This window comes from Sarcophilus harrisii, chromosome 1 (genome assembly GCF_902635505.1).
Source record: "Sarcophilus harrisii chromosome 1, mSarHar1.11, whole genome shotgun sequence".
In the NCBI taxonomy this organism is placed as follows: domain Eukaryota; kingdom Metazoa; phylum Chordata; class Mammalia; order Dasyuromorphia; family Dasyuridae; genus Sarcophilus; species Sarcophilus harrisii.
Window position 1 is genome coordinate 235002017 of NC_045426.1, and position 25490 is coordinate 235027506.

Below are 25490 nucleotides of genomic sequence, written 5' to 3' on the forward strand. Positions count from 1 at the left end.
ACCAACCCCATTAGTTAGTGAATTGAAGTGAAAATAATTACAATTGAGAGTTTAAACATTTTGTTAATATTTTTCTTTCATTTCAGGAAACGTCTATGCATATACAAATTGTTTTGAAGAAGTTGCCTTTTGTGCATTGAGGGCACAGATGTGGGAAATAATTCTGGGACATAGAACCACACAAAACAAATCACAGCTAATGTATGTATCCTGTAACCTGCTGTGACTAGATCCTTACCCTCTCACAAATTAGCATGGTATATTCTTGGGAGGTTAAGGACACCAAGTACCCCTTCAACATAATGAAACTGATGAGGCCAGACTAACAATTTGCTTACATTAGGGGGCAGGGAATATAACCAAAAATGAAGGCTAAAGAATATTGCAAAAGGTTAAAGGAAGACACCCTCAAAGAAAGATTAAAAGGACTTCGCTAAGCAATAACTAGGCAGTAGAAGGACATAAGATATCCCTATATATTCTGAAGAAGAAGAATAGTGGTAACTTGATACCAGAGGACTAAAGCAGAGGAAATAGGAAGAAATAAAGGAAAAGATATTTAGGTCAAAAACATTATAATGGTAGGGTCAAGGTGTCAGCTCTATCCCTGGGAGATACAAAACACTGAACTGGACCAAATTCTTGAAAGCAGACAGGAGTAAACAATTCTGAATGGAGTAGAAAGGCTAAGGAAAATAACTGGTCTTTTCAGTTTCTGATTTGCAAGACTCTTTTCTGGACAAGTAAAGGCTTCTTTGGTTGCAGCTGTGACTAAAGTAGCATGTGTTAATGAGGCCCAACAAATGGTGAAAAAAGATTACATTTCCTGTCCCTAGTTGACCAAAGAAAGGAAAGGAAAATTTTGGACATTTTAAAGTATAAACTCTTCATTTACTTTGGCTTCCTTTCCATTTTTAACAAATATTTCTGCTTGATTAAATTGTATTTAAATTTTCATTTTTAAGGATAAATTACAGTGCATATTAAGCTATGGTTCTATGCAAACACCATTAAACTATGCATTTGGAACCTGATCATTTGGACAATTTCTCAGTGCTCTGTGTCAAATGGTGATACTGTATAAAAGTTAGGGTTTTTTCCTTTAATGCTTAGCACATTTACAAAGCAAAAGGATGCAAAATGCATTTGTTAAATAAATGCTATCTTAAACTTTCATTGCTCTTTTTGTTACTGTATTTTGCTTTTATGCATCTTCATTTTTTACTACTAAGACTGGATCTCTGATACTTCTTTTTTAAATAGACTTTATACCCACAAAGCCTCTTTCCTTCCATTTGTCGATTAATTTACCAGTATTTTAGGTTAATTCAACTTATCTTCACTACTAAGGTAAAAGGAGGAAAAAACATCACTAAAGGAAACTGAGATGAAAGGGGAAAGGATTAATCTCAGTCAGTTTTTGCTTAAGGCTAAGCTTCCCTCTATTTAATTGAGAAAACTTTAATTTCAAAGGTGTTAATTCTTCCTCTTCCAATAATAATGAGACTACTCTTGTATTATTTGTTTTGTGTGGTTTCCTCATTCAGTGAATATTTTTGGTTAAGGCATAAAATGGAGTATTTTGTTTCTGACTTTTCCCATAAGCTTTTAATAACCATGCAATGAAGATTTATGAAGTATTACTAAGATTTAGCTGGAAGCAGTTACAAAGTCTTCCCCACCACCCTTTTCCCCACAGGAAGAGTTATTTCCAAGGCCTTACCCTTCTTTTCTTGGTGATTATGGGATGAGACTGCCCCAAAGGGATCTGTGCTGTCAGATGAACCAAGCAGATCCTTCCAATCCTGCATGTGTCCCCCAGACTCATAACCCTCTTGACCCGTCGTATCTGAAGTGGTCGTGCTGGGGAAGAGGGAACTGGAGTGCCCTGTTTTCATCACAGATACAGTTAGGAAAAACATCACCTATAAGTTATCCATCCCTTTTTCTGACAGCTTAGAGCTGATCCACATAAGCTGCCGAGAAGTTAACTGAAGACTCTGGTGGGTCCTGTCTTTATTCTAGAGGGAAAATATAATCCTATACTTCTAGGTAAATCACTTAACCTCTTTCTGCTTCAGTTTCCTCATCAGCAATGGGAATAATAATAGCACCTACTTCACAAAATCTTTGTAAGGCTCAAATGAGTTTCCACAAGGAAGATAAATTTTAAAGATAAGGAAATAGAGACCTAGAGACGAATAGATTTCCCCAATATCAGACAGTAAATGGGAGAACCAAGATCTGAATCTACTTATAGATTTATGTTCTGAAACACTAACTATGCTCAAATGGAAATTCCATCTTACAGGATAAAATAGTGCCGTCTGAAAAGGTCTCTCTCTTTTTTAAACCATCCAAGCCCCACCCAGCATGAAGAAATTCTTTCTATGATTCTACAACTATTGAAAAAACAGTTGTCACATCCTGTTACAATAAGTTGTTGAGGCAGCATATTTGATGGGTCATTATGTCACTGTCTGTATTGTACAGAACAGTAGATACAGTCTTTGATATATTAATAACAAGTAAATTTGTTAATGAATGATACCATAAGGTTGCTTTTCATATACTGGAGGCCTCAGACTCGCCCACAGGACTTAGGTTAAAAAGGAAAATGTTTTGGTGAGAGGTAGCAGGTGGAGAATGATTTCAAGAAAAAGCCTGACATGAAGGGGAGTTATGGCAAAAGCATTAAATGATTGTTAACAACCTCCTGTGTATAAGTGGGAGCCCTTCAATAATCACCTGGCAAGGTTAGAATGCTAATTTGTGTCAGTGAAAAAGCAGTTGCTTCTATTAAGATGTGATTTCAATTTAAGGAAACTTGAATGTACTCAGCCTTTGGTAGAAATGAAATGTTGCCATTCTGTGGCTTTCAAGCAGTGTCCTTGGTTTTAGCTAATTAACATGTAGCATCCTTTTGGACAATGTGTAAAATATATATAAGTATAATTATTGTGAATGTTTAACTGTTGAATTCTATATGGAAGTGGGAGAGAGCCACAATTAATTCACCCTGGCTCCAGCCTTGGGTTGTCATAATCCTAAATATAATGAATAAAGCATTCTGTATTTCAGATGGAGAGACAAAGAGCCCATATTATTCTTTATCTGCTTTAATAGTAAATTGGATTCTACTATTACAACTGAATAATATAGATCATAAATAATGCTTTTTTTAAAGGGGTTGAGTTTTTTCTTCATGAAATTTTGCTTTAAGAGAAAAAAAAAGCAAGGATTTTATCTCCTATTCTCCCCCCCTCCCAAAAAAAAAAATTGCACAGCAACCATAACACATTGCTGAAGGCATGGGTAACATTTCAGCAAAGTGGTTTTAGATCCAACTTTGTTATTGAGCCCCCCACACAACTTCAAACATCCGCTTTTTTGCAAAAATCTGATTTAGATTTAACTACTAAAACATGTTCATTAAAAACTCAGGAACTGTACTTGTAGATAGAAAAGCTTTCAGTTGCTGTATTTCTCCATTTTGTAACCCCTGCACTTATTTTCAAGTTCTAATAAGTAAAGGGATAGAAAAAGAGTCTAGGAAATGGAAATTGAGTTTTCTCTCATTCCCACTCATTTGTCCTGAGATCTGAAACACAGTCTCCATTACAGCACTCTTGGGTTTGTGATTGCTATACTGAAATATGTGGTCCAGCTTAATATAGAACTCAGCTTCCAACATGAGAAAACAATTAACAATAGTTTTATGAAGAGCTGGGAATTGCAGCACATGCCACCAAGTAGCAGGGATTTCTTTAACCCACATTGATATGCATTTTGTATACTTTCCATTTAACAATGTTCAAGGGGTGATTTTATGGTAATGCCGTAAGTACAGTTTAGGGAGAATGTTTCTAAATATGGTCATCTTGGGGAAATATATGCCTGAGGGACACATTTTCTGTTAAAAGATTTCCTGGACCATATGCTGCAAATACATGGAGAGCTCATTGGTAATGGAAAGCTATGGCTACAAGAGGAAATTAATGTGGACCAGATGGTAGTAAGGTAGAAGAGGGTTTTACACAAATGTAAAAGATCAGCTGATGTTCTCTATCACTAAAATGTTAGTCTAGTATACACACAGACAAGATTTCTTATATGCAAATTTAGAGAAACCATGTTTCTTTTGCTTTATTCAGCTAAAGAAATCAAGGCAGCCATTTTTTTAAACTTGTGCTTCTGAGGACAATATAAACAACCTGTTTTTAGAGTAAATTAAGCAATCTGAAAAAGTAATACTTTGTCTATTTCTTGAAAATTTTTAAAAATGCAAGGTGGAAAGAGCATGATTAAGCACGTATCTTAAAAAAAAAAAAGTCATCTCTTCTCCAAGTTAAAACAAAAGATTTAATGACTATCTCTTATCTCTTTTTATAATGAGGTAAGAGGTTGTATCATTATGCATTTCCTATGAGACTTCTGGAACTACAATAAAGCTACAAAAACAGGCATTCATTTGTAGATTCTATACTCCATATAGATGGATTTGTAAACTATAATTTTGTTACTATCAGTGGGCTCTGCAGTCAAATGAGAAAGGTCATATTTCTGTAAGTGGAAACTGCTCAATTATTCTCGTAATGTCAAAAAGATACTTTTCTTTTAAGGCAAAATGGACTGCTCAATATGCACTTTATTGTTTCTCTATATCCACAAATCATTAAGATTCTAGAGGTTAAGAGAGTTCGCACTCTATCCTATTAACTACTACTTCAATTTAATTAGACACGAGAATCTAAATCAACACAGAATAAGAAAAGAGGGAAAATAATTATAGCCCAATTCACTAAAATAGTACTTTTGCTTATGTAGCTAAAGTTAACAATGTTTTTGCACAATTGGGGGGATTTGAATAATTTTAGTTGAATCTAGAAACAATCTTTCCATAGCTTATATTAGTTTTATGGAGGCCTAACTATTTATAGATCTGAGCTCAACATTGTATTTTCACTGTAAATGCGAAAAGTTCATAGCTTAAATCATCATTCAACTTGCTTCCCCTTCATACCTTTTTTTTTTTTTTTTTTTTTTTTTGGATTCATGCTCTTGACAGAAAGGAACCCTGAAAATAGCAAACATTAGTTTTTGTTTTGAGTCCTGTGAATTCTCACAGTGTTATGGTAGTTGGGACCAAGATGAATGTATTAGCTTCATAACAGATAAGTCTTTTGCATTCATTTATAAAATAAACAATATGTGAAAAGACCTCTGTTTTGTCCATGAGAGCACCTGTTTATAGTTAGTAAATGTCCTCTTTCTGAGGGTTGATCTATAATTTAATCATGTGATAATGGGGAAGAGTTTGCAGGGAAAAAGAATGAGATCAGCAGTTATGCATCATAGAAGGGTCAGGATTCCACACTTCAATTTTTCCCAGCAGGAAAAATTACCTGGTGACTCCATGTTACAATTTGTCTCAGCATGTCTGATTGGTAAATAAAAGGGAATTTGGGATTCGAAGGTAGGCCTGTGTTTCTCCATTCCATCTGATACCATTTTAGGAACTGATTTTCCCTACTTTGCAAGTGATAGGAAATAGAAGTCTCTTTTGTATACACATGCCCATTCCCACTGGATGATTTGTTATAAACTCTTTTATTTCCATAATACATTACTCCTCATATGGTGGGCTCATTGTAGCCAGTAGACTACTTATACCCATTTCACAACAAATGAGAGATCAGTCTTGAGGGCTCATATAGAGAATAATATTTGATGATTATATTTGGACACAGAAACCCAACTAAACTTAAACTCTCTTTCTATCTTAAATTCATATAGCAAATAATTGTGTTGTTCTTCAAGTAAGGAAAAGGATAGTATTACTTTAGTGAGTTTCCTCCTAGTGTTCATTATCAGTAGATAATATTTCACCTTCAACTATAACTATATAATTAACTATAACTATAGTTAGAAGAAATATAATATTTAAATCATAGCTGAAAAAAAAGAAATAAAAGGTCTGAATGTACTATTGAATCATTCAGTTTCCATAAAAATCTAAATTTAATATTATACATATGTATTCTACTATCATATTGATGATATAGTCATGCTTATTAGTAAAATATTTGGCAGGAAGATACCTTTAGAAATGGTGAGAGGTATCTCTTGCTTTTCAAATAAAGGGCTTAATATATTCAATTTATCAACTAAGGCTTTTGTTCTATATGGTTCTGTTTTCATTATGCATACATTTTACAAAACTCAGGAAGACCTTTAGTAATGAGATTTTCAAGTTATCCACATATCAATTCCATTGCTCTCCCATTATTTCCTCATGTAAAAAAAAATTCCTATTTAAATAAAGGATTTGCAAATAAATTGTATATTTGGAGATAGTCATGCTGATTTTGTCCCTGAATTCTAATGGATAATATTAGAAATTCCTGTCCAATATCAGGTTTATTGCTTAGATATCATATTAGCCTTCCCCTGAGCATGGAAATCCTGAGAGTCAGAATTGCTTACTCTGGCACAATGTTTGATCAGTCTAGCAGGTATCTTATTGTTACAAATGCTACTCTTTCCCAATAAGTATAACTTTACTCACAAGCAATTTCTCCCTCAAGAACATGTTTTGGATATTTATGTTATATGAATTAAACTATTTAGGATTCAATTACTGGCACCAATTGCTTCACCAATAAATTTTGAACCACTTTAAACCATAATTTTAGTGAATTGGGCCCCCAAATAATAAATGATGCATTTTCTGATGTTAAAGAATGAAAACTATCAGCTACTACTATGATAAATAGCTTGGAGAGAAGTTTTAGAAATATTCATAAACTGACCATGCACTGTGTGGTAAGACATTTCATGAGCTGGTGAAGGAGTTGAAATGTCTATGAAAGAAATAACCAGGATAAAAAAAATCAATTAAAAAAAGGAAATCCAAGGCTTAAAAATACTCAGATTAATGAAAAATGCCCTCAAATAGATTTTCTCAGCTATTAAATTATGTGAGTAACATTTTCTTACCATTCAGTGCCACAAAGGAATCTGAAAGACAAAAAAGAAGGTTACTTAATACACGAATAATGAATTAATTATTTAATTGACTTCCAGAAATTTTATGTGGAAAGATAGCAAAACTCTTCTCTGAATCTAGTTAAACAGAGAGAATAATATGACCAATGATAACCAGGCCAAAACTCAAAATCATTCCAGCCTTTTAGGATGTATTAAGAGCCTGTGCCCTATGGACCTTACCACTGAGGATCTAAAATCACCCCAATTCCACAATGGGGCATTAGAAGAGAACTTGAGTGAAGAATTATTATTATTTTTTTATTCTCTAACACGGTTCACAGGTTACAATAAGTTGACTTCTAAAGGCAACTAGGTGACACAGTGGATAGAATGCTAGTCTTGGAATCAGGAAGACAAGCTCAGACTGTGTCTGGATAACTTATTGAGTTGTGTGAATCTGGACAGTCAACCAGTTTCAGTCTCCATTTCTTAATCTGTAAAATGAGGATAATAATAATCTCTATCTCCTACCTCCAAGTTTTTTTGTGAGGAATCAAATGAAGTAATCAAAAAGACTATAGGTTTAGTGATATTACACAATAACTGTTGTTTTCATGTTTTGTGCCCAGAGTATAACATATTGATGAATTGTTATTAATAATATCAATAACATTTATGTGTAACCTATTTTTCTCCTTTATTTGATAGTCAAATGCCAGACAAACCAGATGCCTAGCTATTCTATATATATTCACTCTACATATCTGGAATGTGCTTTTTCCTCATTCCCATTCTTAGAATCCCTAATTTCCTTCAAAGCTCAAATCAAATGCTTTCTCTTCTATGGAGCCTTTCCTTATCAACCATCAATCCCCTCTTCATCCCCTGCCTTGATGTACTGCTATAATCTAGAACTAACTTTATATTGTCTTTGCACAGTTTTTGAATCTACATGTTGTTTTCTCCAATAGATCATAATCTCTTATAAATTCTTGTTAATAAATGCTTGTTGATTGACATAGTACTATGAAGTTGCCAAGTACTTTCTTTATAATAAACCTTTGGAGAAGGTAGTAAGAATGCAGTCATCTTCACCTCATTGAATTAACTCAGGATCTGAAAGGTTGCTCATAATTATAGAGCTAGTAATTGACCAAGGTGAGTTTGAATCTAAATCTCCAAATCTTGTATTCTATCTGTCAGCCACACTACCTCAATTGAACTAAAACACCCACTAGGATTGCATGTAATCATCAATACAAAGTAAATGCTCTTTCATTTCTCTTTCTGTAATGCAGAACTATTTATATTGTTCCATTCTTGTCTGGGCTCCAGAGCTCCACTGATTGCTTCTTTTGAAGTAAAATGCCTCTGCCAAAATGCGAGATGTGAAGACTGTGCAGGATGAATGGAAATGTAGCTAATCCCAGATTCTCAAGAGTTCAGGACTGACTTTGGATTTTTCTAAACATACCACTCAGCTTCCAATAACCACCTTGATACTCTGATTTCCATTCTGCTTCCTTATATTTGAAATCATCCTCTTTCTGCTGCTTCCCACATTGCAAGGTTAAGAAAACAGAAAAAAATGTGCCTCAAGCCAAACACACTTAAAGTTTACCTACAAAAATAACATCCGAAGAAAATGGGACTGAAGGGCAATAGGAAGAAGCAAAGTTTATTAAGGGCCTATTTATCTTATACCCTGAGCACATTCTAATATGCATAATCAACACAATGCAGGTATACATAAACAATTATTTCACTTTCATATATGCTACTCTGATGGGAATGTCTTTATTCATTTCCTTATGCCTGAAATTCTTCATCTGTAGGAACAGGAGATGTGACTTTGTTACTAATATTGGCTTTAGTATTACAGTCTTGATGTGAATCCACATAAGCTAGGAAATTTTAGTAAAAGATTTATTGTAAATGATTCTAGTGTACCTGGTTATCAGACATTTCTGAAAGAGGTGAGTTCATAATGAAATAGTAATCTTAACTCTGAATTTCTAGGACTCTGAGAATATTTCAAAAGTAATATATAGACATTTCATTATGATATCACAAATATAAAACAATGTCACATGGCCAAGTACCAATTTTTCACTAATGTGAAAAATTAATTTCTTAATTAAGGGCAGTTTTTCAACTTTCTTTTTTAAATTAGGATATTTTAGTTCCTTTTTGCATTTAATTAGTACATATAAATAAAAAAACAAAAATATTTTTCAGTATTGTCACATTCATTATTCTGTATCATTGTGATCAAAAGTTATTTTCCATTGAATGTAAGAGATGGCAGCAGTTCACTTTCTCCTTAAGGACATGGGTTATTTATGAAACTGTGAATACAAAGTTTCTTTAAAAGTTCTTTGAAATAAAGTCTGTATGTGTGTTCCTTCAGAGGTCAGCACAAAGTTGTGGGTTAACATCTTCCAAAAAGTGATATTTGATATTTACAACTACTAAGTATTTAGTTCGTTATTTCTGAGATTTGTTTTCCTTATCCCCTAGAACCTCAGGCTCAAATGACAAAAGACATGGTCCTACTTTGTAAAATGTAGTACTTTTAATAATAATTTTTAGCAAATGTACTCAAGTAGAGCAGAACTTCCAGCACAAAAACATTCTGACTTCTCATTTCTGAGCTTTCACACTCAAAAATAACTCAACTACCTAAGTTAGAAATTTCTAGCAAAAGCAATGACCTGTCTTTTGACTACATTTGGTTGAGACTTTGTGTGATAGCACATCATAAAAGGAACGAAAATTCAGTTTAATATTGGAATTACAGACACAAATTCATGTCCAATAATAATGCATTTTAGAGCTGAATTTGTTCCCACATTTAATTGCTATGAAACATGTACCCATATGTGCGTCAGGTCCTCCCTCCCGTTCTCCTTTCCCCAACATACACATCCCTTTTTTATTAGTTATTTTAATGATTTCTGTTGCTAATGTGCTTTTCAGTGCCATCAACATCAGCAGCATGCAAGCAATAATATTTTGGGCATCCATAGAGACTCTTTGACCCAAGATAAACATTGGTAAAAACTTAACTTACTTTGGCAGTCACCCAGGCCATCTGTATTGCCGTGTTCTATGTCCTGTTCAAATGCCAGTCTTTTTTTTAAAGCAGAAAGAAAGGAAGGAAGGAAGAAGGAAAGAAACACAATAGTATGAGTAATAATTCAGAAAACATCCTTAAGTTTCATTACTGAAAAAAAATGCAAATTTAGTAAATTAGGAAGGATAGCTAGAAAGACTGATAAGTTACCTTAACAGTTCCATATGAAGGCTCTAAAAAGGTGAAAACTAAAAGAATAAGTTCTATGAAAATATTTGAAGATAATTTATATTATTGTTTAGAGATGATTATTTCATTTATATATGAAACCTATGTACAGAATCACAGAAATCAATGGAGAAACAATATCTTAACATACATCAGTATTCTACTTTGGGTTTCGACTCAAGAGAGTGGATGCAGAGTACCTCAACATCCTCCATTTCTTTGAGGTCACTGGGAACCTGTTCAGTTATATGAGATGTAATAAATAATGAGACTGATTTTAATAGTAGTTTTATATTAATTTTAAAATTTATATAAATTTTAAAAATTTAAAAATTTAGTTTATTAACTTTGTCCACATGCTCTTTGATCTTCAAAGGAGTTTTTTGGAAAGATTTCATATTGCTGCCATTGTTCAAAACATTTCTGAGAGTATAACTCCTCTTTTGAAATTGCCTTCAACAAAAATGTATGTGCCTTACAACAAAACCAGTTTCACTTTTCTACAACTATTTTATATAATTGTTTAAAAACAAAACAAATTTCTAAAAAAAAAACTTTTAAATAGAACTATTTAGTTTCATAATAATCTTATTTACTAATTTTGATGATTTCTAAATCAAATGCCCTTTTAAAGGAAAAAGATTTACTGCCATTCAAAAGAATGTACTGAAGGCACCAAACATGTTTTCAGCAATGCCAGCATCACTGAAATAATTGTTTTATTTCTCAAGAAGATTACTTTGAAAGGATTAAAACTCTTTGGATGTATCAGTTCTGTTTTCTTTGTTTAAAGAAAAATCAGACTTTTTACCATATAGTACTACCATATGGAGAGAGCAAATACACTGGTTAAGAAAACTTTTCAAGGACAGTACCTGTCCATTATTTCCCCTACTATTGGTGAATTTATATAAATGGAAATGAATTTCTAAAGTCTCACAGTTTTACTTCTCCTTCAAAATTCTGATAACTAGTTACCAGTTTGACTTTTAAGATCTGGTAATAGCTCAGTACAGATTCTTTTAACTAAATATGCAGCCTATCTTTCTGTCTCTACATTTTTAAGGGAAATGGTTTTCTTTAGAGGAATGATGATTGAAGATGAAATTACAGAGATTCTGAAATAGAAAAATGGCCTGAAGGGAAAATGTGGAATCAATGCTTAATCTCAGCTCTTTTGCTTTTGGTCTTAGGAAAATAAAGGACAAGATAAATAAAAGAAAGGTCCATTGATACAATGGAAGCTATCTGGGAAAATATTATGCCTCATGAGTATGTCCATTATTACCATGAATCACCTCAGTTGCTTCACTGAGTTTTTTTTACACTATTTACCAGTGTTAATAAAGAATCTAATGCGAAGGTTAACAACCCAAGGAAAACGTATATAGTAGGGGAAGGGTTTCCTAACAGTCATCTTTCTAGAGACTTGCCAAGAATTGATTGATTACATGTGGAGTAATAAGATTAATTGTATTCCAGTGCAGAAGAAAAGGTTTATTGATATAAATACTATTCTCAATGTACAAATACACTGTTTTACAATGTTTTACAGATATAATATAATCTCTCTTTAGTAATATAATGGGAAAGGAAAAGAGAGCTACTCTCCTTTGGTCTGAACAAACCGTTTCAAGAACATTAACAGGGCATCCTACTCTTTTGTAACTCAAGTGCTGTCTTATTATGGTCTAGACATGTTCCTAACATTCCCTCTCTCTGGGGAATGTTTGAAGGCCCCCTGTGTTTTCTTTCTCTATATTTTTAACCAACCTCAAGATAATTCACTACTTGCCAATTTGCATCACCTGATATTATGGAGTCCTATCCCCTATTGGGATTACCAAAGGGAAAAAACAAAACTTGATTGATGATGTTTGCATTCACAGGTATAAGTAAATGAATGTCTAATTAAGGCTGATAATTTCAATGCTCTCTTCCTCTGTGCTTACTTGGTATGGGATGACAGATGTGTGCATGAACTTCCTTCCTTCATCCATCCACAGTATGGATCTCTTGAGGCAATACAGGTTCTACAGGAAGAAGAGGACCATGAGTCATTAGGAATCCATTCTAACCACACTATAGTTTTCAATAATGCAAGACATATAAATACATACTTTTTGCACTTTCCATGGCGCTCACACCGGCCAAGTGGAACTTTTATCACACAAGTAGAGAAGGCAACAAATAGAGAACTACTTGCTTTGTCCAGCTGCATGCCCATAATCCTCTTGTCTTCTATCCCATCATAACTGCACCTGATTTGACAAGGTGGTATGGTGTTATAAATGAAATCTCTAGGGTAATTCTCCCCTACCCCCAAACAAGGGTATTTTCCTAGCCTAAATGAGTTGAAAAGGAGAATTTTCAGAACAAAGTGATTTACTCAGCTGAATTAATTAAGAGGGAGATTGATGTCAACTTTTTTCTTCACAAAGAAAAAATAATGCTACTTCTGTATGATAGAATTTCTGAATAATTTCAAAACAACAAATAGCGCTGAAATTTATGACATAAAGCAATTAAAAACATAAAATTAATAATATCAGTATGAATTCTTATTATGTAAAACTTACATCTACCACAATTCTCCTATCCCCACCCCAAATGATTCTACAGAATATCACATGCGCTTCCACAAATAACTACTTGGAAAGAATAGACTGCTGTACACACTTTTCAGGGTTGTAAATGTTCATCTCCTCCAGGAAAAGGCTATCATTTAGGAAACCATTATTTCCTGTCCTAGCCAAGAACTTCAAGATGATTCCTTTCTCTGATCCCAGGAAAACCACAGTGTGGTTCTGATGTGGCCCAGCAGCAGTATCTACAGCAATTTTGGTCAGGCGGTATCTGTAATGACAGCATTGCATTTAAAAAAAAAATCTTACTGTTACTCTATAATTGAAGTTTCCCTTTTCCCACTTCAAAAACTTATTTCACTGCTTTCTAGTAATTACTTAAAGGGAGATATATATACATATAAATAATATTTTTAAGCTAAGTTGGACCTTGTTTTTACATGCAGAGGATTAGTGTGGCTCCAAATTTGAGTAAGCTTTTATGAGTAGGTTTAAGCAAGGTCCCATGGTAAAGAGTCACCAGTAATCATCTGTAACCACTTAGCAACATTACTCCAATAAATAGCAACTAGAGAAGAAATTGATACATCATTTAACTTTCATATTATTCTCATAGATGAAAGCAGTGAGCATGGTTTTTGCACATTCTTCCATTAAGAAGTGACGCCTTTGTCAACACACTGTCAAAATGAAAGGTTCAGTATATACTCAGACTCTGGAGGAAGGTCTGAAATGGATGAAAGGGAGCATGAATTTTGCTTTTGGTATATGAAAAGGGGTTTATGTACATAAAAAGGAAACATACTTATGTTGAAGCCAAAGGTTGAATTATCTCAGGTGGGTGAATAGGAAGGCACACAATTGCCAAGGACACAAGCTATGTTAGGCATACTTTCTCTAATAAAGCATTTTTAGTTAGAAAACAACAGCTATCATGCATCAGCTTTGGGCTAAGAGTTACACAGACTAGACAAAAAAATTGACAAAATGGGTCCTTATGTGGACCCAAAATGGCCATGCATGACCATTACTACCTTAAAGATATAGGGTTGAGGAGCCAGTTTTTTTTTTCTTTTTTGGGGGGGGATGGAGGGGGTGGAGCTTTGAAACCTCATTCTCATCTGTGAATACTTTAGATCACTCCTTGATAGAGGCAAACTTTATTTTTTGTCTTGAGGACGACCATTTTCAGGTGACACTTTAGAAACCTCTTCTATTGTTTTGGACATTGCCTCAAAATAAAGAAGGAGGTATTACTTAATTATCATTATATAACTATTTCCTTTGCTGTCACCTCATTTTTGGATGGGGATTAAGGGGTATAATTCTTTCTCCCAACACATGTATACAAACATATATGCATATGCATATATATGCAGAATATATTCTGATTGATAATTTCTTATATTGGGAATATAAAAGGCAACTCTCCAAAACTATAAGAAATCGCATAGAGATACCTATCTACATTGTTAGAGGTAGCCTTTCATCAAAGAGTTCCCTATACTAAAGAAATCACAGGTCCAGTCTCTACCTTTACCCCTATCTCTGTTTTGTCTTTTAAAGATTTGATTTTGTGTTGACCTGAAGGAAAACTCTTTGCATTTCCTCTAAAAACTAGCTGAAAATGCTGGAAATCTTCTTAGTTGAAAAAGTTTATAAAAGAGTTATGGTAGTTTCTTCTCAAATATACCATCATTCATATCTAGATCTGTTCCTAATACAAAAGAAGAAGTTTGTGGAATTTCAAAGTACTTTTCAGGAATATGAATATATATATATATATATATATATATATATATATATATATACCCTATTAATGAGGAAAAGAAGGCTCAACCATCATCTGCATAACACTTACCTCACCATAGTTCTCAAAAACCATGGTCTATTGACAATTGAAGGTACTGCTTCATCCATAAGAGGATGTGTCTTTATGAAGTTTAGTGTATCATCAGGAAACTCATTGGAGCTTCCATATTTTTCTAAAGATGCTGAACCAGCACAGCAACCTGGTCTATAAGAAAGCAGAAGGGAAAAAAGAATAGAGCTTATTTAATATCTTGTGGCAAATTCTCTGTCTGAACTGCTTCTCTAAGCACCTAGCTAGACAGGAATATCCTATAGACTGGGCAAAGGAAGCTGACCAATGCACAATGCCACCAAATAAAATATGCTTAGATTTCCTTTAGGTATATCCATTTGTTAGTAGGAGTCTAGGACTCATTTCTTAGGCTGAAAATAACTTAGCATACTACCAGAAGTACAAATAAATTTCAGTAAGCAGCTGATGGTGTCTTGTAACAAATGAATAAAATACAGGATTTACATCTGTATATTCCTTAGTACATATACTACTCACACCCAGAGGTTTAATAATATGTTTGTTCATCATCATATTGATGATCACCAATTCATACTTTTACTGTTCAAGGTGGGGAAAAGTGAATGTAGTCTATCAATCTGGAGAAACAAAGCCAATTAAAAATCTATCTAGTCAAGGGTTCACATCAGCCTGTCTCAATGAAATCACTCCCAGTATCAAGAAATCAGATTAAATTGAATTGCCTATTTTTTTGTAGACAAGTGTGAAAAGCTAATAACACGGTAATACTGTGGGCATGAGGGAATCACCAAAGTTCCCTAATTAAGAAATAATTTAGTTTTGTAGCAAGAATAATAAAAATCTGCTTAGCTTTCCATAAATTTTGTTATGCTAGAAATCACGGGACATCCTGTCCATAACAGGAAACAAGCACTTTCTGGTACAAAGCTTCTGGTAAGTTCTCCTGGGCGTGGTATTATAGTTAATAAATTTAGCCCAAACCAATGAGTTTCCCTTTTTTTCTATGGCCACAGGTTGCACTCCTAATTCAGGCCAGGCTGGCAAATACATACTAGTGATTATAGAGGAAACTGAGCAAGAATATGTGCAAGGATCAATGTGAATACACCACTTTGACATCAAAATTTTGAAGGTTATTTTTGAAGAAGAGAATGCTGTAGGATTATTATTCTGTTATAGCACCTCCATGAATTGTGTCAACCTCTTGGTTGTCTGGAAAGTAGCTAATTCAAAGTAGTACCTTCAATTGAGCAGCAAGTTATTTAAAAGTATTTTGCATCCTCAAGAGTTATTCTCAGTGTGAATTTTCAGTTAGTCTGATGTAACTGAACAATCATATAAGGCATAGAAGCCTAATGAACTGAGGAGATTGCAATCCCAAGCACAGCAAACATCACAATCAAAATTTAGCTAATACAGTTTTTCATGAATTTAACTTGTTCAAGTCGCAGCTGTAGTTTTAGTTAATGAGATGTATACTCTGTTTAAATCTCCTTCCCTCTTTTTTGGCAAATATCAACAATTTTTTTTTTCCTATGTAAAGAATAACAGGGGAAAAAAGAGTAGTTAAAAAATGATTCATTAATGTTTCTTTTTTTTCTGCCTTTTCTTAAGAATAACTATCACATTCTTCTCACTTCACTCCAATTCTCCCCTATCCACAAAAGTCCTTTCTTATAACAAATAAGTGTAATTACACAAAACAAATACACACTGCCTATTTCTGAAAAATGTATATGTTTTCTCACAACTCTAGTGTACCACCTCTCTACCAAGAGATGGAAAGCAAAATAAATCATCAGTCTTCTGGAGTCAGGATTGGTCATTACATTGATTATGGTGCTGGAATCTTTTATAATTGTATTCTTTTATGATATTGTAATTATAGAATGAGTTTAATCCTAAATCTTCTCCTCACTTCACCCTGCATCAATTCATATAAGTCCTTACAAGTTTTCTAAATCAGTCTTTTTTTAGTCATTACTTATGATGCAGTAATTTTTTACATTGATATTTCATAATTTGTTCATACACTTCCCCCAAATGATGGATGTTTTGTTTTGTTTTTTGTTATTAGTTCTTTGCTAACAATTAAAAAGTATTACTATAAGCATTAGACTATAGATAGGTCATTTTCCTCTTTACTCTTTTTGGCATATAAATCTAATAGAGGTATTTCTGGGTCAAAGAATATGCATATTTTACTAACTTTAGGGGTCTACTTCCAAATTACTTTATATAATGGCTAGGTTACTTCATGGTTCAAATAACAATGCATAAAAGTTCATAATTTCCTTTGTGGAATGAAAATGATTTACAGGCAAGTTATTCGTTGTCAGTCTCTATCTTCTGCCATATTATATTCCATATCTTGAAATATGGTGTCCAGATTTATTGTTTGCTCATGGTCTGGAAATAATCTAATGTCTTTTATTACCTTTCAACTTGTTTTCTAGTCAATCTTTTTTTTTTTGTTAGTAGACACCTTAGATATTCTTCTTTTTTCAATCTTTTGTTTATTTGTGGTTGCCTTAGTTTATGATTTAATAGCACATAATTTAATAGGCCTTATATGGGAGGCAGTTTAGACATTCCCCACTCCTGTCTTAAAACATGATGTTTCTTAATTATATTTGAAGTTCTCTTCTATGTACTCATATTTTCAACTTCATGCCCATAAATATGGGACTTTATCCCCAAGCTAGTTCCCTCTGGTACTCTTAGATTGATTGAATATCAAGTACATAACCTTATTTGTTTCTGTCCTTACTAAAGAACAGATACTGCTAATACTACTATTCTGAATGGGGTAGATGGTTTTAGATCCTTCCTTCTGCCTCAGTTCCTGGTTTCTGTCTCGGTCTCCTGGTTGAATAGTATGTGGTTCTGGCTGAATTAGGTTTGCTTTTGATTTTTCAACTCTTGGACTTTAGCTCTGTCCTTTGCTATGGCCAGACAGATACTGACTTAATATTCATTGATCTTAGGCTTCCTACACTAACTCCCTCATTCAGTGCTACCCTAGTTTTGAGTTGATCTTGTCTCCTGTTGCAACAGCCAGTACTATGGGCTGGGAGGCTGGCTCTATCACTTATTTCTGCTCTGACAGGCTGGATCTGGAATCTGGCTTCAGGCTCCCATTAACTAGAGTTTATCTTAGGTTATGACTTATCATCTTAGGAGCACAGGGTAACTTCAGATCTATTTGTGGGATTCTGTGTTAGTTTCCCTGATCTGGCTACTTTCTTAGTCTTCAATGGCTTCCCATTCATTTCCTGGAATTCACACTTGTTTCTCTGATCAGACAACTCTATCAACTTCTGCCAACTTCTGGCCACCTTTTTGGCAAGTTCTGATGTGGATAGAAATTCTTAGTTCTATTTCTCTGCTTTTCTTTATCATTTATATATCTGAAATCCTTTTTAGATACTTTCTGATGCTCGAGTAGAGTCCTCTTCAACATATCACATTGCCATCTTAAATTGAAATCTTCCCTATTTTTTTAAATTAAAAAAAAGATACATCTTATTTTGACAAATCACTTTACAATAAGCAACCTTCATTCCTTCCCTCACCCCAGTACCTTCCCATAAAAACAATGGATAACATTCAAATGCCTAGTATAGTTACAAACCCTTTTAGAAAAATGAATTCTGGGAAGCAGCATAACATTGTGAATCGACTGTCAGACATGGAATCAGGAAAAGCTAAGTTTAAATTATGCCTTAGATATTTGCTAGCCATGTAACCCTGACCTCTCTAAACCTCAACTTTCTCATCTAACTCTGTATTCATGATTATGTGATCTTAGGGATGTGGGTTCTGTCAGCAGAAATAATTCCATTTCCAGTACCATTATGGTAAAACTAGCCAGGCCCAGGGATTTCTAAAGTCATCCCTGATCTGGAGATTCTTTATGAAGTTTATTCTTGATATAACAATTTAATTGTGCTAAAGCAAGAATCTTGGCTTCTGAGATCTCCCTACTCAAAATGTACCAGGAATATCCCAAGATTAATTGTACTAACTAACTAACTTTGAGGGGAGGGTGCAACTTTTCTATTTGTTACTTCATTAAATATTGAAGAGCAAAAATTGCCTTAAAATATAATGTTACATACATCAGGGCTCAGTGGAAAGATATCATCTGTGAAAGAGAGCATCTGGAGAACTTCATCATCTTTGGGGAATTCCTTTTCCATTTGGATTCTGCACTGGAAATGTTAGTAAAATCACCATAGTATGGTGGGAAAAGTGCTTAATATGGAGTCAGAGGATCTCAAAGTTCAAGCCAAGACTCTGACACTTACTATTTGTGTAACCTTAGACAGGTCACTTTACCTTTTTAGGCCATCTGTAAAATAAGAAAAGAACTGAACTAGATAACATCTAATATCCCTTCCAGTTCTAAATCTATGTTTCTTTGATAATTAAATGGAGAGTAGTAGACTTCATTTTGCAGCTGACAAGATAGGTGCCTTGACTGCTTTGACCTCAACATTTCTTATCTGTACAATGAGGAAAGTGAAGCCAATGACCTGTAAGTTCCTTTTCAGCATGGGCTAAGTCCAGCTTTAGAAAGTTAGGCAAAATATTAATAAGTGACTATTTTTTTATTTTGAGGTTACAGTGATAGAAGGCAACAACCTGATATCTAAGCACACCAAGTGTTTTCTATAGGAATCCATTTCTAGATTTTATTGTAATCTACATTTTGCATTTCCAACACAAAATGGATTATTATATTGCTAGGATAATATCTGTTCTGTAAATGCAAAATATCAGCATTTATATCTACATAAAGTTGTAGGAGGTAGGGATGTACCTGGGTTTGGGAACCCGTTCATCAGGAACTGGTGTCCACGTGGAATCTGGAGATTTCTGTTCTTTGAACCTCCCAGTGAAAACATTGGCAATGTCAACCATGTCATAGGCACAGACTGCAGACCCAGGAATGCTGCAATATAGCATTTCACAGAAAGTGTTACCTGTGTAGTAGTGCATATAATTTTAACTTGAAAAACATGTTCTTAAAAATCTTCCTGTCATAGATTGTCCAGTATTGAATTTTCTAATTTGGGGGTTTTCATTGTAAAAGTCTCCCTAATGCAAAGGTTTCTAGCATGGGGGGGGGGGGGGGACATGAGAACTGTCAATGTCATGCATTAACAAAATCAAAGATGAAAATATTTCTCCCTTCCTCCTATCCTCTCAATTTCCTTTAAGATTTTCATACATTTTTATATACCCTTTGAACTTCATACCATCCAAGCATAATGGGAGCAATCTAACAGTTGATTAATTTAAACCTTTTTCTATTCCCAGATATTAATCACAAATCAATAACCCACAGAATTCAGTCTTTAGAGACTATTTTGCATGTCTAATATCGATGAAGCAAAAGTTCTTGTCAATCATTGGAACTGACCTATACTTTCATGTTTATTTGTATAGATTTTTGAATAGCTTCTCTCCAAGAACTAACCCATTCCATTCCTGTGTGCAAGGATTTCAAATGTAAAAATATTTTAGATCTGACACTGTAAATTTAAATTTTGGCTTCCTGTTTGTCTTCTAAGACTAAATAACAACTTTATAAACCACTACAAAGAACTATGCAAATAAAAAGTACTATATAAATGCTAAATAATAATGATGATAATAATCCCCACCTATAATTACATCTTTGCAAGATACTTTTGGAAGGATTTTTCTTCAATAGTGGGAAAGCATGAATTATTCATCCATCTCTGTTTATTGTTTGCACATAAACTCATGTTTATCTGAAGGTAACTAGTCCATTTTGATCAAGTAAATAGCAGGCACCAGATGGCTGAAGATTTTTGTTATGCTTTTAGGTACTGGACTATTACATCAACTAAAGACATGGAGCGCTAGCCCTTTTAAGTGTAAGAGCATTATCAATTAGCCAAGAAAATCATTTTTGGTACATTACATATGCTGAAATGATATGGAAAAGATTTCACAAGTGATTATGAGGATTTTATGCTCTCCTAATTTCATAATACAGTTATTGACATGTTAATAATATAAATAAAAAGAATAGGCTGAGTGTTTTAAGTAGATTTTGTATGAGAATAAAAAGGCAACAAAATTTAAAATCTTGAATTTAAAAAAAATTATCAGTATGTATTTATATCATTTTGCATATCTGAGACAAGGATTCCTTTAAACATGTTAGATTTGGAATCTTTTATAAAAAAAAAAAACCAAACTTCTTTTTCTATAATCCTTTTATCAGAAGCAACATATCAGAGTAAGTAGAGAGTTGGCCTCTGAGCCAGAAATATTCGAGTTTGAGTATGCCTTTGACACATACTGTCTGTGTGTCCTTAGATAATTCACTTGATTTCTTGGTGATCCAGAAAATTCTCTAGTACTATGAATTGCAGAGAAAGTGCCAACCTGAACTATGAGTGGGAGTTTCCTTACTCCGGAGTTCTCTATCCAAGTGAAATTAGAGATTCAGTCTCCTACCTTATCCTTCCATATTTCCTAGTGATAAAATTGTTGTAAGGCTTCTCTTTATTTTGTGAATTAAAATAACTTTTACTTTGAGAACTTCTTAAAATAACTAGAAATTCCTTAGATAGTTGCCAAACAAAAGAAAAAAAAATCACATTTAGAAATGAAAAGAGGACTGGGTATATTTAAGCTGGGAAATCATATGTGCAGATCTTTTTTTTTTAATTGGATTGAACAAATGTCGATTTTTAGGAAGTAGAAAGGAATACATGAGAAAATGAGCATGCAATTTGTGTGTATATACATACACATATAAATACTCAAATTAACTACAAAGGACCTAAAAAGGAAGATACTATCTGCATCCAGAGAAAAAAAACTGATAAATTTTCAAGAAACTATTTTAGAAAAGTATCTTATATGGGGTTCTACAGTACTCACAAGTCTGTTACTGTGTATTAGTAGCAAAATAGCTGTGAAGTAGTCAGACTGAAAAGGGTACTAGCCTGGGTTCCTGAGTCAAGACAGGACTGATCTTAAAACAATGTTACACAGATTCCTATTTATTAATAAATGAATAAATAAATAAATAAGCATGGGGTTGAGATCTCAGCCTTCCCATTCCATTGTTGAATGTAACAAGATATCTGAATATGTTTGGATTAGCTGCCCTGCTGGTAGAATAAAGGTCTTAGCCCTTACTAGAAATTTTGAAATATACCATCCTGGAGAGAGACCATTTACTTCTTCCCTGAAAGAGACTAGAACTACCAGAATTTTTGAACTAGAGAGATGGACTGCCTATGGCAGGAGGGGTTTTTGAAGGAGTCTGTCAAGTAGCAGAGGAGAGGAAACATGCCTTCTGGAGCCAGATAGGATACAAAGGAGAGAAGAACAGCAGCAACAGGCCATGTTGATTGGGTCCCTGCAGCTATCTTGTGTTAAGTTCCAGAACTGGGAACTGAGCATACCAGGCTAGCCTCAGGGCAAGCTCTGTTTTATGAACTCAGAACAAAGAACTCAGACTAAAACTTGCAAGATATGCTGATTCCTTTAATGACACTCTGGTCACTTAGGAAGTGAGGAAGACTTCAGAAAGGTTTTATATTTTCCAACTTTTTTTTCCCCACATATGCTTGCTAATAGGAGCTATTATGTGATTTTTCATATTAGTACTTTAACCTGTTTCTTTACTCTCATTTTACTTTAAATAATAGAATACTTTGTATTCCATGTCTTTCATGTATTTGAGAGGAAATGGAAAAGGAAGTATGCCAGTAACAAATTGGAACTTACGGAATTAAAAAATAGATCTGATGGACAGGGAAATATGAGAGGATCTTATGGTGATGCTTTTTACTAATAAATTATATTTATAAGCTCACTAAAAGAGCAGAGAAATTGGACCACAAGGCCATTTTGCCTCTCTGCTGGAGGAGTCTTTGCTACTCTAGCCCTAGACCCATATGCAAATCTCCAGTCTCAGAAAAGAGGAAAGGTGGAGTAGAGATGTGGACCTAAGGAAAGGTCCCACCCCTTGGGCCTTTAATAGGAGGATAAAGTTGTGGTTTTGCAGAATTCAACACCCCCAATCTTAAAAAAACAACATTACCTAACCAGTCAACTTCGCTCTACAGTGACACCTACTGGTTATACCAACAATCCTTCCAGTGAAAAAAATCCTTGCTGTCCAACAGAAAAAATCATACTATAAGTTGAGCCCATTAGTTCATGTTTGCAACTGGAAAGTAGTTGGTCACTGTTCTTTCTTTATAGAATTACAAGGCATCATATCATCTTTTAACTTGTTCCTTTCATATCATCTTTTTTTAAACTTCTTCAAGGATGAACTCAATTTGTTAAAACTTTTTCATAGTAACCTTTTTATCTGTGATTTCATAATCACAGAATTTTACCAGTTGTCCTATAGCAAAATCCTATAGGATTCCTCTAAGCTTTCCAAATGTCTCTTGAAATAAAATAAAAAAATTTAATTTTAAATAAATTTAAATAAAACTTAAAAAAAACCCATAGGAAATTATCATTAGAAGGGACCTTATTCATTCCTTTAATTTTACAGATTTTTTAAAACAAAAAAATATTATGACCTAGTAAAGGGAAGTAAGTTGAATGGGATCACACGACTAGAAAAGAGCATAGCTGGACCCTAATTTCAGGTCTTTAGGCTCCAAATCCATGACACCATGCATATGCATTTAGAACACGGTCTTCTCCCTAGAACACCACAAGTGCTTCACAGAACTGAGCTTATAGTCTTACATATTCTGCTTTTAGATACAAGCCAAGAATTATAATAAATTTTATCCAGAAGCACTGTGCTTCTTAGGCTATGCATGACATAAATGTCAGGATAAAAAATTCATAATCAGAAACCTTATATGAAATTTGTTTTTTGAATATTTTCTTTCATTCTTGATAAGATTATCCAAATTATTTAATTTTTTCTATTGCTGTACTTAGTTTCTTATTTTGAAAACAGGGAACAATTAGGTTTAGTAATAATTGATATTCTTGAATAGTATGATCTAGAAATATAAATTAAATCCATAATATCCTAATCTCTGGCTCTAAACTTGTCCTTGAGGTCCATTCCAAAGGATAGCTTTGCCAGAGAAAATGTCTTTTATGGAGGATCATTTTATATTCCAGTAACTAAATATCCTTGGATAGGGTATGAGATGTGCCTGACTTCTCCCAAATTATATTCTAAAATATAGCATTTCAGTCACCTGCCTACATTTTAAAGCATTTTATGGGGAAAGAATATGACCTCTAGATAATCTACTTTCTTCTTTATCTCTTATTAATTAATATTAGAGTCAGTATAACAAGTCTCTGACTCCCCTAGTTCATCAGCTTCCATTGCTCATTCCTCACCTGAGATCAGTCCCTTTTTGAGACCAGCTTCAAGGCAACTAACTATAGGGTCACACCTAAGTGCCTGCAATCTGTGCTGACTTCAGAAATAAGCTGCTTGAAAAGATGAATATGTAAGTGACCAGGGTGCCATTTTCACGTAAAATTCCTTTATTATAATACATAGAGGAAAGGCACTACAAAGTAATCTGTGGCCCTGTACACTAGTCTCCATAATGTTTAAAGATGCCTAAAAAATGGCAAATAGCTATTGTATTTGTGCCAATTTTGTCTTTAAAATGCTAGTCACCATCTCCTTAAGAACAGACAACAGCAAAGGAAACAAAGATTAAATTGAAAGCATGAAAATAGCACAGCATCTAATTCCTGTTTTAACTACTCTTCCCCTCCAACCCCACCACTAATCTAATGTGTGCTTATAAATTACAGAATTTATTGGTGAAAACTGAATATTACCTGCTTTTTAGCTGCATTTAAATGCACATTCCGCCCCCCCCCCCCTTATAGTTGCTAATATGGTACATTATAAGAGAAGCCTCACTGGAAAGGGCAGAAATAAAGACAAGATAAGGTAGCAGTCACAGCATAGTTACCTGTTATAAGGTGTGGAAAAGGTTGCTAGGACAACATCACGGCCATTAATATGGATAACATCTGTAACTGCCTGCAGTATGTTGAAATAAAAATGTGAATCACCAGGAACTGAGCAGTTTAAACGAGCCTTGAGAAAGGAAGTCCACTGTTTTTCCAGGACTCTTTGTGATCCTCCCATGTCATTCTTGCAAACCTGAGCGACTCTTGGGAAAACTACCTAAAACAGGCAAAACACAAGGGGAAGATGAACACACTTGGACTGTGAGAGGGAGAACCTTAGCATAATTCTGCTTTTCTTTAAAATGGAGCTGGAACAACAAGGCGCTTAATTTAATCCTGTGTTTCTATAAGCTGTGGAAATAACAAACTGGAAAACTCAGCTTTGGAAGAGTGTGCTATAAAAGATAAGGCTGTGGCATTTAATACATAAATCCTTCAAGAGATCAGTTGTCAGCCACATTAACTCATTTCCATATGGATTGCTGCTTAACTTTCTATTTCCTCAAACAAAGGCACATTTTACATTAAATATCCCTGCAACCCACATGGACTGCCTCTAGCCTCATATCTCTCTACTCCTTGAAAAGGCTTCATATTTAGCTGGTATTTTATTTATGCCCTCCACCCTTGGTGACCTGAATCATTTCATTATGTTTATCTGGAAAGCCATTGTGCTCAACTGATTTTGTCAATATTCTTAAGACAAAAAAGGAAAAGCCAAAGCCTTCCTTTGCTTACTCTCTTTATCCTGGACTGCCTATTGTACTTGAAAGTCAGGTTTTTTAAA

The 25490-nt window shown here is 34.0% G+C and overlaps 1 protein-coding gene across 4 annotated transcripts in view; it reads right to left on the bottom strand.

Moving 5' to 3' along the window:
• Positions 1–25490, bottom strand: part of SEMA6A (semaphorin 6A) — a 172415-nt gene that overhangs the window by 27280 nt on the left and 119645 nt on the right. For 2 of the 4 annotated variants that reach the window (XM_031938773.1, XM_031938784.1), the window contains exons 10-19: positions 24703–24920; positions 19551–19682; positions 14741–14896; positions 12974–13150; positions 12415–12555; positions 12247–12327; positions 10064–10122; positions 7000–7020; positions 6813–6863; positions 1724–1888 (exon numbers count right to left, since the gene is read on the bottom strand). In XM_031938773.1, the coding sequence (XP_031794633.1) occupies positions 1724–1888; positions 6813–6863; positions 7000–7020; positions 10064–10122; positions 12247–12327; positions 12415–12555; positions 12974–13150; positions 14741–14896; positions 19551–19682; positions 24703–24920 (1201 nt within the window). The remainder of the gene's footprint in view (positions 1–1723; positions 1889–6812; positions 6864–6999; positions 7021–10063; positions 10123–12246; positions 12328–12414; positions 12556–12973; positions 13151–14740; positions 14897–19550; positions 19683–24702; positions 24921–25490) is intronic. The other 2 variants (XM_031938795.1, XM_031938806.1) reach the window with 2 other exon arrangements.